This window comes from Silurus meridionalis, chromosome 4 (genome assembly GCF_014805685.1).
Source record: "Silurus meridionalis isolate SWU-2019-XX chromosome 4, ASM1480568v1, whole genome shotgun sequence".
NCBI lineage: Eukaryota > Metazoa > Chordata > Actinopteri > Siluriformes > Siluridae > Silurus > Silurus meridionalis.
This window is the reverse complement of record NC_060887.1, coordinates 28,263,294-28,282,753: the sequence shown is the minus strand read 5'-3', so window position 1 is coordinate 28,282,753 and position 19,460 is coordinate 28,263,294. Positions and strand designations below refer to the sequence as shown.

At 36.6% G+C, this 19,460-nt stretch overlaps 2 protein-coding genes across 5 annotated transcripts in view; both read left to right on the top strand.

Annotated features, from left to right (window-relative positions):
* si:dkey-23o4.6 (retinol dehydrogenase 12) overlaps window positions 1-306 on the top strand; it is a 26,058-nt gene extending 25,752 nt beyond the window's left edge. The window contains 1 exon segment of the mRNA XM_046846132.1: window positions 237-306. Within this exon segment, the coding sequence (XP_046702088.1) occupies window positions 237-306 (70 nt within the window).
* Window positions 283-19,460, top strand: plekho1b (pleckstrin homology domain containing, family O member 1b). Of its 4 annotated transcripts, XM_046847257.1 has the most exons (8): window positions 283-675; window positions 986-1,110; window positions 1,287-1,433; window positions 8,783-8,923; window positions 10,603-10,707; window positions 11,202-11,282; window positions 14,126-14,227; window positions 14,398-19,460. In XM_046847257.1, the coding sequence occupies exons 2-8, from the start codon at window positions 1,096-1,098 to the stop codon at window positions 15,004-15,006; spliced, it is 1,200 nt and encodes a 399-aa protein (XP_046703213.1). In that variant the 5' UTR covers window positions 283-675; window positions 986-1,095; the 3' UTR covers window positions 15,007-19,460. The 4 variants fall into 4 exon arrangements, with proteins under 4 accessions (XP_046703213.1, XP_046703212.1, XP_046703214.1 ...); XM_046847256.1 differs by having other exon boundaries at window positions 283-1,110; XM_046847255.1 differs by lacking the exon at window positions 986-1,110 and having other exon boundaries at window positions 285-675.

The following is a 19,460-nucleotide window of genomic DNA, read 5'->3' as shown; positions in this document are numbered from 1 at the left end:
CTACAAAGTTGGCAAAGTTGTTCTTTTGGTCGTTAATAGTAGATTACAATGATCTTGAGCAGTCTATAATTAAAGAGGCACTGGCAGTAGTGGCAGCACTGGAAGCTTGGTGGTGTATGGATTTGAGCTAATGACCTTCTGATAGGAGATGCAACGTTCTAACCAGGGTATGTGTGAAAGTGGCCTTCACAAAATGTTGTATAGCAAATTGAGTGTGCATTTTTCTCCTCCTCCAGAGGCGCTGGTATGAACACAGGGGGCGCTGTGGAGCATCACGCGCAAGCAGCACAGCGGCAACTTCTTTAAACCGATAGAAGTGTGAGAACACACTTGTAACGGGCGGAGGACAGAGCGATGGCTGCACCGCTGTGTGCGCAACCACAAAGCTGATCTCTATTGTCAGGAATGCGCGAGACGGCGGAGGTGCAAACGCACAGCACAGTCCGCACAGCAGCGCACAGCACCGCACCCGTGAACCGCTGCTCCTGCGAGAACCAAGGCGGGGTGAATGAGACACGACCCTGTAGTTAGTTCCCCCTACCTTCGTCTTTCATTTTCCTCCAGACTGGACTTATTTCGGAAAAGCAAAACCATAGAGAACAGAGTGAAGAAACCGGATTACTCGGAGGGAACTCGGGCGATCTCACCATGAAGAAGAACAATTCGGCGAAGCGGGTACGAGCCCCGAAACACTGGCCGCTATTGTCACTGTGGCTTTAACTAACACGCGTCTTTGTGTTTTTAACACTTCGTCTTTGGATACATTTTTAAAACATAAACACACACACACACGTTCTAAGGCTCGATCGGTCCGATCATGCGCCATTGTAGCGTCTATTGTTATTTCTTGTGGTTTGTATGGGCTGCTGGACTCCATCATTAATACCCATCTGTTATTGCAGAACTGACGTTTTCCATCCACGTTGCTTTTTTCCCCCATTTTTTTCACTTGCACGTTTCTTGTTGTTGTTCTATGCGTGTATAGTGGACTGCATAAAGTCAAGAGCCTTTGTCTTCTTATACTGATCGCTTGTGGAAAGTTCACCATCGACTCAAGCTCGCAGTTGGTGTTGCACAAAGAATGGGACGATCTCCATGACAAAGGCAATGGTAGTGTTTTGTGTGTGTGTGTGTGTTTGTGTGTGTGCATGTGTGTGTTTTGTATACCATTTCACCTATGCAGATTTGTGGAAAAAGGCTACCTAGAGGAGCAGTTCTCTGGGCTGTAGCCTAATTGCTTAGGATTTTGTTTGTTTGTGTGTGTTTGTGTGCGTGTGTGTTTGAAGGCTTTGCAGGACTCCAGCCAGCAGCCTGCTCAACCTGACAAAGTGGGATGGATACGGAAATACTGTGGCAAAGGCCTTTTCAGGGAGATCTGGAAAAACAGATATGTGGTACTGAAAGGAGACAAGCTGTACATCTCCGAGAAAGAGGTCAGTTTTGAGAACACTCTCAAGCACTCTCATACAAAAGCTTTTTTTACATTTTTTTTTTTAACATCAGTATTATAAATTATGGTGATGCTGCCTACTTTTGCAGCTCAGATACACATTGCCTAGTGCTTAGTGTAAAAGGTTTTAAAGGTTAGAGGAAGTACTAGGGTTAGTACTCATTTTGCGAAAATCCAGTGACCACATCTGTTTGTTCACATTCTATGTTTGCTTCTCACCAGTGCTTGAAATTTGTTCATCCAATAATCCCTAACTTCTAGGTTTCTGTTTTTGGAATGGAAACAAAAAGAATAGTAACCCTGACATTATTACATTGTCTTTTTTTATTCATTATAACACCTTCACATAGGGAATTATTTACTTGTAGTTCTTAGGATAAAAAATATAACTTCTTAGTAACACTTGAATATTGGTAATTTGTACTTAATAACTAGTAGAAGCTGAACTTAAAAATATTTTTCATGAAGTTTGCAGAAATGCTTGAGATTTTCTGTACATGGTATACATTTATAGTGTGAAGCATACTCACATTTCACACAAATGCAAATTTTAAACTATGTAAAAAAAAAAAAGCATTAAATATACAGACATAATTTACATTGTAAATAATTTTTCCATTTTTGTCCGACAGTTTGGATATTATTTTCTTTATCAGTTTCGCTAAATTTTCTTGTATGAAAACTTTTAAGTGTTCCCCCTTTGCTGTTAAGTTGAAAAAAGTTGACCAGTTCATTGCTGATGCAGTAAATGCGAAGTCATAACTTTATGACTAATAATTTTGCTTATAGTAATTGTGTATCCACAGTAAAATTATTCTAGTTTCCCTAAGGTTAAATGGAGGGTATCTGTGTGTAGAGTGTAATTTGCCTGTAAACCCTGCTGCCAAACTTCTTGACAAACACAGGCTCTTAGTGGGCAGTAGTCATCTGCCTTACACCTGGTTTGGGGGTTGTTTAGAATTTGTCAGTTGTATGTTACAGATTTGGGTTTCTCTGCAACTTTTTTCATTTCCTGTGCCTTTTCTAGTGCACCTGTTTTACTTTGCTGAGCAAGCAAGCAACTGTCCTCCCCTCATGTCTAAAACAACATTGTCCATGGGAAAATGTAAGGAGTTGAGCAGAGTTAGCCAGCAAACATCATGACCCTATCTTAATTAGCTGTCTTGTAGTGAAAAATGCAGTATGACTGAAAATTGTGAAATTATGATTATTGCAACAGTAAATCTTAAATTATTGTTTACCTTATTTAAACAAAATTTAAAATGTTCTTTTATACCAGGTAGGATTTGTTACATAAATGTGTGATAATTACAATTTTAATTATACAAAATTAATTCCCAGAGATGGAAAGTAATTAATTACAAATACTTACTATTTAATAACTTTTATATATTAACATTTTTTACTTTTTCACAAATATCTGTACTTTCTACTTTTCACACATTCAAACTAGGTTTGTTACTTTAGTTTTAATCTATTTGGTGACATAATCAATATTTTTTCTTTTTTAATTGCGAACTGTTTTCAGCCCATCAACATATTTCTTGTCATTGCGTGGCTTTTTCAACCTATCATTAGTGTGTAAATTCCTGGCTATCACACTCCACAGATGTAAGCTGGCTTACGAAGCTCACAATGAGCAAGGCAGAAGGCAACAAGAAATACGTGGATGTATTGAGTCTACCTTATGATTGGCCATAAACTGCTTATTAATGTAGTATTATATAATTAATAAATAAAACAGTCCAAATCTCAGACCTCAAAACATTTTAACTCGTGTTTATATAATGCTATTGCATTTTCAGCATGTGGATGAGTTAAAGGTAATATTGTCCCTGGTATATGTAAGAAAAATAGTGAAGGGATGTGTTGGAAAACAGGAAGCATTTCGTCTGGCTAAAGGACTTAAGAGGCTTTTAGCATTGCTTTAACACCTTGATGCAATTGCGAAAATAACATTATTCCCAATTTGCTCTTATAATTCCCTCCACTCTTCTGGGAAGATGATACACTAGATTATGGAGTGTGCTTGTGGACATTTATGTTCAGCAGCCACAAAGGTGTTAGTAAGGTATTGATGTAGGGTGAGTAGGCCTGGGGTGCAATCAGTGTTCCAATTCATCGCAGAGGTGTTTAGTAGGTTTGAGATTAGAGCACTATAGCAGGCCACTCAAGATCTTCCTCTACAAACCATGGAAACCACATTTTCATGGAGCTTGCTTTGTGCACAGGGGCAATGCCATGCTGGAAGAGGTTTGGGTAGACATCCTGTACAATTATGTGCCTCCATCTTTGTGGTAGCAGTTTAGAGAAGAACCACATATGACAGGAAAGGTCAGGTGTCCCAGTACTTTGGTCCATAAAGTGTATATAAAACCACTCTCATCTCAGTAAATGTAGATGTTGATGGTTTTTGTAATGCATCATTTCCCCCTAAAGCTTTCACAGGCTCCAGTAAGCATGCCCAATATAAATAGGTCATTATTCATCTAGATTTTTTCCACTAAGGGAAGGGAAGATGGAACAAGCTTGAGTCATGCTCACGCAGAAAGCTGTTTGCTGCGCTCAGCATCAGATCAAACAATGCCGAGCCAGCATATGGCCTATGGCTACAGGGAGGAATGACCCTTTAAGTGCTTAGCACACTGATGTTTCATCATGCTGCTGACTGTTTTCTGCAGCTGTCTAGACGGATGCCATTAATCAAGCAGCTACTGTTGCTTTGGTGTCATTTTTATTAAGTGAAGGACAAATGAGAAACATTTTCTAAGGACCCCCAAAAGAGATATTTGATAGATTGCTCTTTAACTCCAGCAGACATCTGGAAGCATACCAGTGAATCACAGTTGACCTGATGTTTACCCTAACACCGGAGGAACACCAGAGATGACAGATTATTTTGTTAATCTGTTTCACTAACAAAATGCCTTATGAACCATCACACCTGATAGAATGACTGATAGTCAGTGGGTCACTGTAAACTGAGATGGTGTCCTCTGTTTCATTTGAGAAGGGTGTGGGAACAAACATGACCTCAGCACTGGAGTGTCTCCTCATCTGTGCAAGGGGATCAGATGTCCTGGGCAGAGTGGTGTCCACTGAGTGGGACAGCTGTCTGTGGGGAGTGGACACAGATGGGGAGACTCTGTTTGTTCTCTCTACTCTGTCTGACTCATCAGTGTTGTCTGTTTGTGGTTAAATAGAGGCTTGCATGCAATTATTACAGCTATTTTGCTTTTTTGCTTTTTTGCAAAACTTCTCTTGTGCACGGTCCAAAATAGTGTCTTAAAACTAGAGGATGCGATACAATGCAAATGGTGTACTTCACTTGACAGTAAAGTTTTATATTCCTGGCCATAAGAGGGTTCTCTCTCTCTCTTTCTCTCTCTCTCTCCCTCTCTCTAATTACTCTCCATTACTTTTCTGTCATTTTAAAATAGTCTTCAATAGTTCACCAATGCCAACATTAACACGCAACATATTTGGCATACTTTTTGCATCCTCTAAACTTGACATTGTTTTAATGTTTCCTACAAATCCAACCCCATCACTTAAAGTAAACTAGATGTTTGCTGAAAACAAGTTAATTTCAAGTAAGAACTATTTGTTTCTACAATTTATGAAAAATCATTTTGATTCAGAAATGCTTGATAAGTTAACAGGAATGTAGCAAAATGTTGCACATTTTTATCATTTATGCCTAAAGCCGCTGAGTGTAAGAGATTTTGCTAATGTCTTCCACTCTTGGCCAAAGAAATCCACCCACACTGTTCCGACCCACACCCTTCAGCCAAATATTCCTCCAGAGTCTCTCCCTTCATAAACATTCACAAACAGAGCATTGGAATCATGATGTAATATTATGATTCAGAAAGAGTTAGTGTGGTTGCAAACCTTTATTCTCTTCAGGCTGTTACTCTAATTCCTGATTGAAAAGCTTAGGAACATCTAAACTGAGCCGATTTGTAGTATTGTCTTACTGTGCTGCTTGGCGAGTAAGAAAATCTGCATCCACACAATGCTATATCCAAACACTTGAAAAAAATGATAGCAGACATCCTAGTGGGTTTGTTTTGTCGAGCTAGCTTTGCTGAAGCTGACAGTTTTGCAGGATAGCAATTTTTGGAAGGATAAATAACACATATAGCAAATTAAATTCCTGTCATTCAAAAGAAAAAAACAAATTGACAACAGTTGTTAAGCCTGGTGAGTCTCTCAGGTCTCCATCTTTTCACTTTTAAGCCTTCTCTGCCTTTAACAAAAACTCCAAGATTTGTTAATCTCGTGATTAAATGGAACAAACAGCAAAAAAGGATGTATAAAGCTTCATCCATATAAGGCTAGATTCTTGTAGGTTTGTATGTTGAAATACTCTCCTGATCTCTGTTCTGCTTTTGGAATGTATTTCCACATTTTTAGTTCTCCTTTTTTAATATACTGTTCTGTTTTTAGTTTTCTACACGTATGGCCAAATGGGTGTGACACAAATCCCTTTTTTCCTGTGCGCTAGTTATTTTATAATTCCATTACAAGACGTGCTAGCCATTTGTGATTAGCAAAGTATTAAGAATTACAAGCCTTTCATGCGTTTGCAGAAATGACCCACATTCAAAGTTCAGAAGATTGAAAATAAATGATGTGATGGACACAAACCAGAATTAGATTCTGAAGTGCAAACTAAAAATGTAAAACTTTATGTTGTAGACTGACCCCTCTAATTTTGTTAAGCAAAGCTAAGTGCTATTTATGGCTTAGCCCATCTTAAATAGTGATACCTCATCGGTATTTCTCATGGCATGACGCTTTAGCTGTTTTACTGTAAGTGCCATTATCATTTAGCACTCTTTAGCAGACTGAGACAAAGTATTCAAATTTTTCATTGATCTTCACAACAGTAAAGACAGTGAAATACCATTAGGCTACTGTGAGGCAAGGGTGCTGACAATAAAAGTTGATAAAATGGTCTGTGACTTTACAGGCGATTCATTCAATTCCTATCTATTTTTTTATTCATATAATAAAAAATATAATATAATAAATTAACAAGAATTATATGAACAAATCCTTACCTGTTATTGAATTCTGATTGGTGTTTTTGCAGGAGTTTAGGCAACACAGGGACTTGTCCAGAGAATGCTTCACATAAATGGAAAAAAAAATAAACAAAACATAGAATTTTAGATAATGTGATGTTTTCTTTGAAGAAACATTTATTTAGTATTCATTTATTACCATTTATTAACGCCGTACCAGATGATAATATGCACATTGTATTAGTGATAATAACAAAAAACAAAAAAAAACACTTTTGTGGATGTTTCATAAAAAATAAAATGACAAAATCTTTACAAAGCACATTTGAACCATATCCTGTTATTGAAATAAATAATCAACTTTGTATTGATATCAGCTCTCTACTTTATACCTGGCTGAATCAGACCACTCTACCATTGATTCATTTACCTTAACCCTATTGTGTTTTATTACTAAGTTACAACATTGCATTTCCATAGAGGATATTATTAGATGTCATGTGACACAGCATCAACTGTGCAAGAATACTGTTCATTTGCTAGAAGAAATAGACTAGCTTTTAGTGTTTTGTACTTTCCCCATCACCTTGTTTAAAATAAATCCCGCTTAGATGTACATTTTGTGATATTGTTATTCATGCCAGAATAGTTGTAGTAGTAATTCTTTACTAGTTCTACACCATTGTTCTATTATACTATCACTCTTAAGGTGGAATAAATACGTTTTTGTATTGATGTGGAAAGATTTGGTGCAGTAGACATATGAGGTTTTGAAAGATATGGATGCATTTTGCCGATGAGAGATTTATCGATGAGTGGGTTGAATGCTAGTGCGTGGGCTCTGAGAATGATTCCAGGAATATAAGATGAGTAGCTTCACAGGGAAAAGTGTGAGAAGACTTGTTTATTACAGGGCAGTGGTACATACCATTTAGAAATAGCACTGAATAAGAACAACTGCTACATGTCTAAATGTAGGTGTAAACAATGTCAGCTTTCAAAGACATTGATGAGTTGCTGATACTTAGTATTTGTCCAAACATATTGCTGTCCACTGATGTCACCACAGTCACTATAAGTGAATTTAATTTTAAACAGTTATTGCAATATATGTGTAATGCAATAGATGACACAACACTTAGCATCGTTATTTATTCTCCTGCTCTTAAGCTAATAGGTTATTTGATTGTGGAAAAAGTGGTCAAAACAGCTGTCACTGAAAGACTGAAAGCGTTTACAATTTAGGTCCTAATAAGTGTCAGTTTTCATATTGTTTAAACAGTGATACTACTGCAGCTTCAAAAACAAACAGAGTCCAGTTTCAGTATCTGACCGACTGTCACGAGCAGCTTTGTGCATCTAAGCTGACTGATAATCGTCCCTGTCTCGATGGCCAGAGCTGAGGGTGATAAGCTTCAGGCTGTATAAATATTGCAAATGCAGCTTTGTCCTTAGATTGCCTTTTGGCAAGTTGGATATATCTAAGTAGTGTCATTTGCACTGTGACTTTTGCCAGGGACTGAAGCTGGCACACTGAAGGCCAACTCATTTACATATTGCCATAGTTGTGGCTGAAGACGTAATTGTTAAATTAGGACCATGCATCGGAAATCAGTGTGGAGTAATTCATTTTTTTCTAGGGGATTAATCTGGATGTTTTAACCACAAACCACTGTCACTGTCCCTGACTTTTTACACATTGTAATATTTAGTAAAAGCATAATCTGATCCTGTGGAGTCTATGGCTGGAGAAAAAAAAAGCAAATAACATGACCCTTCAACATAAAACCAATCCGGACAAGAAGGTTTCTCTTTCCACTTGCCATTTTATTGCCTGTTAAATCTTCCACTAGAATTCAGGTGTTTAGAGCGTGACCTTGGTGTGTTTACTGACATGAGGCATTAGATTTGTTTAAAGTTTGAGTTTCAAACCAGCTTTAGATGGATGGCAAGCTTAAGAAACAAAGCTGACTACTGAGCTTTTTTCTAGTATGGTTTGTGTCCAAGTAATATATTTTGTTTTTTTGGCCCATAAATAAGCCAATTTAACAGATAAACTGGTTTGGTTCAGAGCAAGTGAATGTGGCCGAAAGGTCTTAGGAAAACACAGTAAGACTTTCATCTCAGTTTGGCACAGGCATTTAGGCTTGGCACTAGCCAAGATTCTGCTATAGTCCTACTCAGTCTAAAGGTCAGGACTCCTCAGGACTCCAGCATTATTATCAAATGCAGAATAAAAAAAAAAAAGCTGTTAAATAGAAATAAAACAGAATGTAATTAAATCTATTGTCTTCCTTAGGTGAAGGATGAGAAGAAAATTCAGGAGGTGGTAGATCTTACAGACTATGAGAGGTCTGAGGAGCTTCGTAAGGCCAAAAGTCGGACCAAGAAAAATCACAGCAAGTTTACGCTGCTGTGTACACACCAACCAGGCAATACGGTAAGTAATACAGTCTCTTGGTTAATGCTTGGAAAGGGTTGGTGATCACAATAAAACATGACAAATAAAGATTCCAGTGCAAAGTTTGTTATCTAGACATTCAGTGGAAATAATGACACACTGAAATTGTAAAATATCAAAAAGGTATCTTTTTTTAGGGTCAATTTCAAGTAAGTAAGAGTATATAAGCAACAAACAAGAACTGATGCACACTCTTTGCTATCAGCTTATACCAGGTAATTAGCTTTTAGTAAAACTACTAATCGCCTTTCGCAAGTCTTAACTCATCCTGTTCATGTGACAAGAGCCTTGTTCTTTGAAACAAAACATATCTGATGTGTGTGACACCACACAAATACAATCCTGTAATATTCAGCAGTTCTCTTTTCTCTAATCATTTTAACCAGTCACATGTTTAGCATTAAGGCTGATTTATAAGAATTCAAAACTGAGGCAGGTGGTTAATAGTGAAGCCTGAGGTGAACCAGTCAGCTGCACACGCCACCATGTGGCTAATGTTTCCTACTGCTTTATAATAGCTTGGTGTAATGACCAAGTACCAAATTGCAGATCATAAGATAGTATTAGTTGGCTGTGTTCATTGCAAATTATGGGCTCAAAGTTAAAGGCCAGTGTTATAAAACTACTTAGACAGCATATATATATATATATATATATATATATATATATATATATATATATATATATATATATAGTGTAAAGCACAAGTGAGTTTATATTTTCTGCAACTTGACAGCACTGAGCTATACAGTTGAATTTGTGGAAATTGCTGCAGTCTCTGAAAATGTACATTTATAGTTTTGTACCATAATATTGTTGCCTCTTGCTCTTTTTTGTTGTGTGAATAGACTGTAGCTTGAACTACATGACTCTATATGTTCAGGTTTTTTTTGGTGGGTGTAAGCTTGAATTGCAGTACAGTATAATGATAGAAGCATAGTGCTAAATTGGTGTATGCACATTGTTTCCTGTTTGCACTCATTTAAAAATACACACATCTGACTTTAGAAATTGCATGCTGTAGAAGGATTTCAGGTCAGAATTGTTTTTATGTGGAATGGATTTTACCAGACAGTAAAAAGAACAGTCTGTTCCACCAGTCTTACTACCTTAATACATTGAATTCAGTATATTATCTATAGCAAACAAGAACAAACAACTCAGTTGTAGTTATTATTAATTTTAGTAGCAGCTATCAATACAATGTCCAAAAAAAAGTTTTTAAATTCAAGACTTAATTGTCAATTGCAAATTAATTGAGACAAGTAAAGCACGGCAATTAAAAAATGCTCACAGTGGTGCACTAGAAGAATGAAAACACTCTTGTTATGTCCGTCAGCAAGTTATTATTTTTTTTGACCTATTTACATTATTGCTGTGAAGCACATAAGTGCACACTCTAAGGGAAATCTAAATGCATTTTGTATATATTTTATATTCAGTTTAAATTGCTTGGATAGTAGCTACCCCAGTTTTTGTAATGTGTTTGTTCAGACCTGTGATTAACTATGCTCAGTAGCTAATAGGAATAACAGGATGTTTTATGAGATATTTTTTAGCATCTTTAAGATGGTGCTAGATGCAGAACAAAAGACTTAAAAGCCGATGTATCATGTTTCAGGTGTAGATTTAACAGCTATGCTTGCATGTCCCCATAGGTTCCAAATCTGGTCTTCCTGGCTGTCAGTCCAGAGGAAAAAGAGTCATGGATCAATGCCTTAAACATAGCTATCACCAGGGGGAAGAACCGAGTTCTGGACGAGGTGAATTAAATGTGCAAACACAAAAAAAGCACACGCATATCTGTCTGTGCTGCAACTGATGTGCATTTTGTGAACAAATACAAAACGCAGGGTAAGGTACAAAGGTACAAACACACTTTGTTGTCATCACATCCTCTATTTTTCAAGTGAAGCATTTTCATTTATAGTGAAGGCATCTACAGTATAATTAGTTACTACAATGAGCTGTAAGATGCAGCAGATTAATACACAAGTTCTATATATAAAACCGCTGAGTCAACATGGCATTTTAGAGTTGCATTTGTTTCCCAGCTAAACTGTTCATTTCTCAGATTTAGTAGCAGTGACTACAACTATTATATGATGCTGTACTGAGCAGCAAAATGGCTGCAACACAGTGTTCCAATAGAAAAAGAAATCTTGAGTTAAGAGAGCTAAGAGAACATTCATAGTCGAGTCATCACTGTTTGCTGATTGAAGAGCATCTCCTGACTGGCATGAAAACTTTCCACTAGAACCGACTTGCTACTTGCACTGCTCATACACTCATCAGGAGAGGAAAGGATGGAGAGGATGGATTCAACACACAAAGCCAGGTCTGCTGTAAACAGATTGTCATTGTAATCTAGGAGTTAAAACTCACAGAATGCAGTTTCACAAATGACTGCCTTTACACTAGAGCAAAGGCTGTACGGGCTTAGCATAACACCCCCTCTTATACTGCTCTGTGGCATATAAACAGCATAGTAAAATTAAAGGTCATAATAAAATTCATCTGATCCTTAACAGGTCTTAAAATTTGGTTAATACAACCTCAGATGAACATATTACACCTTGTCTTTATTTATCTCACAAAAATAAAGAAAAACATCGAGAATCCATGTGTGAAAAACTAAATTTTACTTCTTTCAAGAGAATTAAGAGAATAAGTAGAAGCCAGGTGCTGCTAATCAAACGCTCTATATCTATAAGTGTGAACACATGTATACTGTAAAAACTTAACTATTGGCACTTTGCTGGTCTGGAAGGGTTCAAGTAGGTTTTTACACAATACCTGAAAGAAAAACATCAGCAATGTCCCAAACTCACTCCAAGGTCAGACTGTGCAATGCTCAGAGAAATAGAAAAAAACCCAAAAAACATTTATCTTCAGACTCTGCAGTCTTCAGTTAGCATGTTAAAAGCAAAATTACAGTTGACAATTAGAAAAAGGCTGAATAAGTATCGTTTGTTTGGAAGGGTTGCCAGGTATTAGCCTATTCTTTTTTAAAAAAGAATATGGCAGCACAGCTTTGCAAATCAAGTCAAGTCAAGTTTATTTGTATAGCGCTTTTCACAACAGACATTGTCTCAAAGCAGCTTTACAAAAATCAACAGTCAAGGTGAATGGTGTGCATTTATCCCTGATGAGCAAGCCGTGGCCACTCACAGCACAGGTTTCAAATGTTGCATTAGAACAAACCACAAAACATCTGGAACAAGGTTCTTTAGGGGTGTAATGGTACACGTATCAGTACCAAAATATTTCAGGGCTTTCAGTTCAGTACACGCATACCAAATGCAATCCTTTTAATATGCGGAACATAATTAAAATCTGAGTTCCATCAGGAATGTATTAAGTGGCGGACTGCAAGTTTGTTTAGTCTCCGCTATTTATTTATTTTATTCAAACTTGAAAACAGACACAACAGTGCTAGGGGTATGAAAACAACAACAAAATCACAGTTAGCACAGTGTCACTGTGGCTACTCGCTCCATATCGAAAATAAGATATGATATTTGCAAATACCAAAATGGGGTCTAACAAACTATTTAATTACATTTTTCTATATATATATTTTTATTTAATCAATTTAATTTGTGCCAATTTAATTAATTACTCAATTTAATTAATACATTTTTTTGTATTAATTAGATTTATTCTATTTCATTTTTATACAATATTATTTTACATATTATTTAACCAAAGAGAATTGTTTTAAAAAACTGTAAACTGAAATGTTGATGAGCACAAATGTTAATAATAAAATGTGCTAACAAAAAACGACAAGCAATTTTATGTATTGCATTTCTTCAACCTGATCATATCAAAATTGAACCGTGACTTAAAAAACCAAAGTATATACTGAACAGTGAATTTTGTGTACCGTTACACCCCCCAATGTCTTTGGGACAGACGAGACCAAAGTGGAAATTTATGGTTGAAAGAGCCACATTTGGTAAAAATCAAACACAGCATATCAGCACAAACACCTCATTCTAGCTGTCAAGCACAGTGGTGGAGCGGTGATAATTTGGGCTTGTTTTTGTAGCCACAGAGCATCAATGAGTCAATCATAAACTCCTCTGTATATAAAAATACAAAAATAGCTCGGTACTCGTCGGCTGCAGAACCCGTTGGTACGGTACTCGTCAAATTACGACAGGTAAAAAATATTTTGCATACTAGTAACCCAACACTGACTCTCACGAGGAAACTTGTGAGTGCTTCAGTCTCGTGGTAAAACAGATGTATGCAGAGTCTCATGATAGCTTGTGAACAGTGCCATAGATTTCTCTTTTGTGCTGTCTGTGCATTTTAAGCTTAAATCATGGGTCCTAAAGTGGTTAAAAATGCTACCACCTACACATCAGGTTCAGCATTAGCCACGAGTTCCAGTATGAATTACTGACCGAGGTATTCCTGTATTCTAGAGTCAAATGTGAGTTCATTTGACAGCTAAAGCTAAAGCGCCTAACAAGTTGAGATGTGACGTCAGAATTTCACTGTGCTGTAATGTATATGTGACTAAAAAAAACCTCTATAAATCTACAACAGATGGATAAAAAATAGCAATATCAATGTGTTGCAAAGGCCCAGTAAAAGTCCAAATCTCAACCTGACTATAATCCTGAGGCAGGACCTTAAGAAAGCTGTGCATAAACAAATGCTTGCAAACCTCAATGAACTGAATCTAACTTGTAAATAAATGTTGATGTGAGAGACTAATAAAGTCATACAGAACAGGAATTGCTGCTAATGATTGTACAGGTTATTAAATCAGAAGGTGTACTTAGTTTTTCACACATGCTTAAAAAAAAAAAAAAAAAAATCAATAAAGACAGTAATATGTCACGTGTTGTTCATCGGAGGCAGCATTTACTTAAGTCTAAGACCTTATAAGGACCAGATAATTCATAAAATACATAGAATTATTACTTAGAATTAAATAGGCCAATAACCTTATTTTAAATAGACAAATAAACTTGATTATATAAAGTTTGCTAATTTACTCATTAAATATATATATATACATTAATTAGATTTATTTGTCATATAAAATATTTTTGTATGATTGCATTTATTTGTGGGCTAGTTATTTTAGAAGTTATTTTTACATAATTGCATAATATGCATGTGGCTGATTTATTTTAATCATCTCTTTGTCCAACTTTCCAGGTTACTGTGGAAGGTGAAAGCTGTTTGGTTCATCCTACGCGAGACCGAGTTAAAATCCCACACACACGCCGACTTCCCACCCGTGGGCACCTTTTGGCTGTGGTGGGCTGTTTATTTTTAAATAAAGCTAAAGCTACACTAATTCCATAAATAGCTAAGAAACGTTAGCATAGATGTTACAGTACGTGCAAAATTTCTTCTTAAACATTTTTCACCAGAAGGTGTATGTGCAGTATGTGCAATTTCTTAATTTCTTATTTATATATTTTCAGGCCTCAACATCAACATCAGATGGTATGTTGACCCTTGACCTTATTCAGGAAGAAGATACGCCATCTTTAGTGAACCAGAACAAATCTGCAAACTCCAGTGTGGACACCTGTAAACTTGTGCCTGATTGTGAGGCTCCAGTTAAATCTCAGAGTCTGCCACGCAAATGTGAGAATTCTTGGACCTGGTGCGAGAGCCAAGCACAAACGCCCAAGGCTGGAAAGAAGTTCCAAACCACGGACAAGAACCGATGCGCCTCCATGGATGAGATTCTCTCAGCCACTAAGAGATCAATCCCACGCTGCTCAGTCTCAGCCCCCGCACACTCCGTCTGCCAGCTACAGGAGCTCATCTCGTTAAAACTGGAGCGAACTCAGGAGCTGCTGAGTGAGGCAAGGGGTCACAGCCAGGGTCATGGTGCAAATTCTACCCCTGGCAAGGAGGCAGAACGCCTGCTGGAGGAGGCGGCGAATGCCTGGGGACAGGCCAGAGACGTGCTGGAGGAGGTAAAGGAGATCCGTGTGCTGTGCAAGCAGCTGGAGGGGGTCTCCAGCTCCAGTGACAAGCTAAAGAGCCCACAACAAAATCAATACAGGAAGAGCATGATGTAAAAATGTGGACAAGGTGATGCTATAAAGCCTGGTAATGCAGCTAATGGACATAAAAATAAATACAAATTGGACCATGAGACTGATCAATATTCGATTTCGACAGAAATGCCTCTAGTTTGTTAGGCTACACACATTCACCATTGTCCCAGCTTGTCAGAAACTTTGCGAGTCTTCTTGAATGTCAGAGTGTTTAAAGACACATTCACTCTACTTTCTTCTGCTACCTACCACAATGGTTTTTCTATTACAGAACCTTTTAAAATGGAACATCTGGAGTCATGACACTTATAGCACATAACAGAAATCACTGAAGACCTTATTTATTTTGCAGTAATGGATTGTTTTGATGCCACATGCCTGAATTTTGTAAATTTTCTCAGAGGTCTTTCACAACCAATTTCTTACTAATTGACATTACATGACAGCATGTATGTAAATGTTTTACTAGTATATGCAGACTTGGGTCCCTCATACTATGTAGAAAATTCTGTCCAAAGCCAGAATCAAAACATAATGCCATAATCTAGTCATATATGAAGTTACAGAAAGTGCATGTTGTAGCCATTGAAATATTCTGTCTACTTTACAAAATACTGATTTGTTCCTCTTCTCAGTAGCAGAATGGAGCCATTAATATATATTTACTGGCCACTTTCTTAGGGACACATTAATACCTGCTCAGCCTATGACATGGCTACAGTGAATGCATACAATTTTGCAAATGCAGATGTGCACATCAATTATTAGAATGGGAAGAAATATGACCTCAGTTACTTGGATTGTGGTATAGTTGAAACCGCTGATGTCGTGAGGGTTTCATACAACATAAAAGTGTTTACACGGAATAATGCAAAAAACAAAACTCATCCAGTGTTTGGTGATTCTGGGATTAGGTACCTTATTGACCAACAAGGTCAGAGAAGAATAGTGGTGAATTGTGGTGAGCAGAAAAACATTTCAGAATGCATAGCATAATAAGATGGATGAGTAAAAACAGAAGATGGCTACTGAGCTTACAGTGAGCACAGGCTCATTGAAACTAGACAGCTGAAGACTTTCTAGTTTCTGTAAGCCTGTGCACACTGTATGCTCTGTTTCTTGTTCTTGTTAACAGATGTTGTGACCCAACTCAAAGACTGTTGTGTGTAAAAATAACTAAAGTTCTGAAGTACTCAACTCAGATGGTTTGGCAACAACAACTGAAATTACATGATTGCATAAATGAGCAGGGGTACAGATGTTTTTTTTAAGTGGCCAGTGAGTGTATGTCGGTTCAAAATATAAGGGTCAGGCAGACAGAAATCTGCTGTTGCTTTGTTGTTTTGTTTTTTTGCTACACTCAAAACCAATATAGAATATTTAAGGGTATTTTAGAGTGTAAGCTCTGCTGTCAGGGAGCCCTTTATGAAGCAGATTAATACAGAGGTGAAAAGCATACTCTCTACTGAGAAAATCACAGGCATCACCAACCTGCCCCAATGTGAATGTTTTATTTTTCTAACTAATACACTGGAACAGCTCTGGTTCATTAAGGATGAAAGTCTCCAAGGCTCAGGACATTATGTGGCTGGGAGAGTCTTTGCTGCTTCTCTAACGTTTTCCTAATAATGCTCAGCACACATGGTCCAGTATATACATACAGGACATCAGACATTTACACAGACTGATTCAGATACAGCCAATAGCAGCGGCAGCCATTGTGAAAAGGCTTGCTGCGATCGTGCAACAGAAAGCTGATGCTGAATTTTATAATGTTTGCTGATGTGTACTTTCAAAGCAGGTGGACTCAAAATAGCCATGTGTAGATATATAATCAGAAATGCAGATCAAATCTGGTGCCAGTGTTGCTGTAGGTTTAGGAGGGAGGAAGAGACAGAACTGCCATTAGATCAGAGATTAAATTTTTGGACGCTTGAAAGCTTAAAGGAAATGGATAATTATCACAAATTTGCACTATTGAATGCTGTAAAACTGAAGTGTACCTGGCAAGCTGACTTTTTTATCCTAAGGCACTGAGCAGACAATCTCACAGTAGCTAGCTCATAATCACTTACCAAAAATGTTGGTACAAGGATTAAAAAAAGATGCTGCCTAAGTGTACTTTCCAAGGGCACATGCAATTTGCATGTCAGTTTAATTGAAAAGATTTTTGTGCTTTCCATGAACTAAATTTCACCTTCAAGTTGCCTGAACCATTAAGAGGTGAGATGGCGTAGTACAGAGGCCTTTCACATTGCACCTAATTTGCTTAAGTGAATCTCTGCAGATAGAAAACTATGCAAAATTGCATACAAGCTTGAAATCAACAGTCGTCAAGACTTAACTGGTGATGTAAAGTGGGGTACTGTAACAGACCAAAGGGTATGTGCTGCCAGTATCGAACATTTTGTTTTACAGTTAGTAGCTAATTAATGTGTTTGCACAATTATGTAGATATGATTGAAATATTTTCTGTTATTTAGACCTGATTACAAACAGTGTTATTTTTTGTACAATTTATTTTAAAAAGCATTTTTTTGTAGAGTCAGTAAAGATTCTGAAAAGGTCCCCCCCTACAAAATGATCAACTCGTGTAATGCTTACCTGGACAAAACACTCAAATCACATTGATTGCATCTAAGGCACTATGGTGTGTTGTGGAAAAGCTTTTAGCATTTAAAAATGTAACAAAGCACAGTATGTTTTTATGGCTCCCACTGCTTTTTTATGTCTTTGTAATAGATACAGATATAATCCAATTCCCTTTCTGCATGCAATGTTCATGCTGCAGTAATGGCTGTGTCTAATACATTTGAACATGTAACAACAGTGGAATGACAACAGTGTATCCACTAGATTATGATTACAATCTAATTTCACACATTATTGTATTTGACTGTAAACAAAATTGACCACAGATGATAATTATTTTACATTAAACAGGTTGTAGACATGACAAGGCCACAGATGAATAACTTTTATGTTTATAGTAATAATGCTATTATCCCTTATTTACTTTCCTAATAACACTGCAAAAAAAGCAGGAAAAAATTTCTGAAGAAAATCTGATATTTTTTATTGCATTACAGTCGACCAAATCAATGCTTATTAAACCTATTTCTAGACATGTTTATATTTGTTTTTAGCTTAAAATGTGCTTGTTTGATTGGCAGATATTTGATTTATAATAATTTCATAATCAATATCAAATTGCAATATCACTAAGACTTTATTATAAAGTGTGACCACACAAAGTTTTTCTTTAAAAAAAAAAATCCTTCCTGTAAGCCATATAATCAACAAATTGTAACAACTGCTAGTGCTTTTTGGAATACTTTATTTTTATTTCATTTTTATTGCAGAATTAATGAGTGAATGTCTCTGGACTAACTGTCATGTCTGTGGTCCCAGGAGAGGCAGTAACAAGTTACAGCTCAACTCTAGCTCTGTTTTCTTTTTAAATTTATATGTCCTAGAATAAATCTTAAGATGGTTATGTTTTTTGTTTGTTTGTTTTACTGTGCTTGTAGAGCAGTGAATGTTGATACAGGGGTTGTGAATATTGACCATGTTTATTCTCTGGACTAGCTCTGATTCTCTGGTTGATGTCAGACCGTTGCTGAGATGCCATGCAGTCATTGACTGCTGGAAATACCTCAGAAATGCATCTATGTACCTCGAACACCTTAATCATTTCAGATAATTTGCTTAGTGTTTTTATTTTTTAAGTTGATGGCGTGTTCCCTTAAGTCCCTTATCTTTGTGCGTCAGGTATAGCATAGCTGGATACAGTTACCTGTGAATATATAATTGTAGGTGTTGGACTTAATTTTTTTATGCTTAGGATTGGTGAATCTCTGACATACTTGAGACAGACCACTTGTGCAATTAAAAACCATTCTAACTTCATAACTACATTAAATTCTGAGTAAATGTCTGTTTTTTCCTCCCATTGATAGCAATAGGACAATATTCTGCATTCACAGAAAAAAGGTTCTCTTGAATAGTTGTCTTTCTAAGCTCCCGTAAATGTAAAATGACCTTTAATTATTCTTTTGATTTTTTTTTTTCTAAGAGTGCAGATCTATGCCAAAGACATTTTCATTTTCAAGGCAGGTATATGCATAATTTATAACGTTTATGGTTTAGCTCTAGCACAGTGTAAAATGGCCAAATACATTATTTTGGTTAGGTGCTATATGAATACACAGGGTCTTAAATATACTGAAGGAATTTATTTTTTACTGCTTCCCTTTTTCTCTTTAAAATGATGAGTAATGGTTAAACAAAAGACATCCTGTTGCATTTCACTGTTGCACAGTAAATAAAAAAGGAACTGCTTGCCATTGAACAAGGTTTCCTTATGACAAAATGAATCTGTACACATTGTTTGGTGAAGGCCTTTCACAAAAATCCACACTTTATAAATCTGATCTTTAGATATTTGTTTGAAATAAAAGAATTAATGAAATGTA

Bases quoted from the DNA above. Each gene is read 5' to 3' on its own strand.
- plekho1b (XM_046847255.1), top strand. From the start codon at position 649: ATGAAGAAGAACAATTCGGCGAAGCGG. The intron at 8,924-10,602 runs GTAAGTAATACA...ATGTCCCCATAG, and splicing joins CACACCAACCAGGCAATACG to GTTCCAAATCTGGTCTTCCT. The intron at 11,283-14,125 runs GTCTGCTGTAAA...CCAACTTTCCAG, and splicing joins GATTCAACACACAAAGCCAG to GTTACTGTGGAAGGTGAAAG.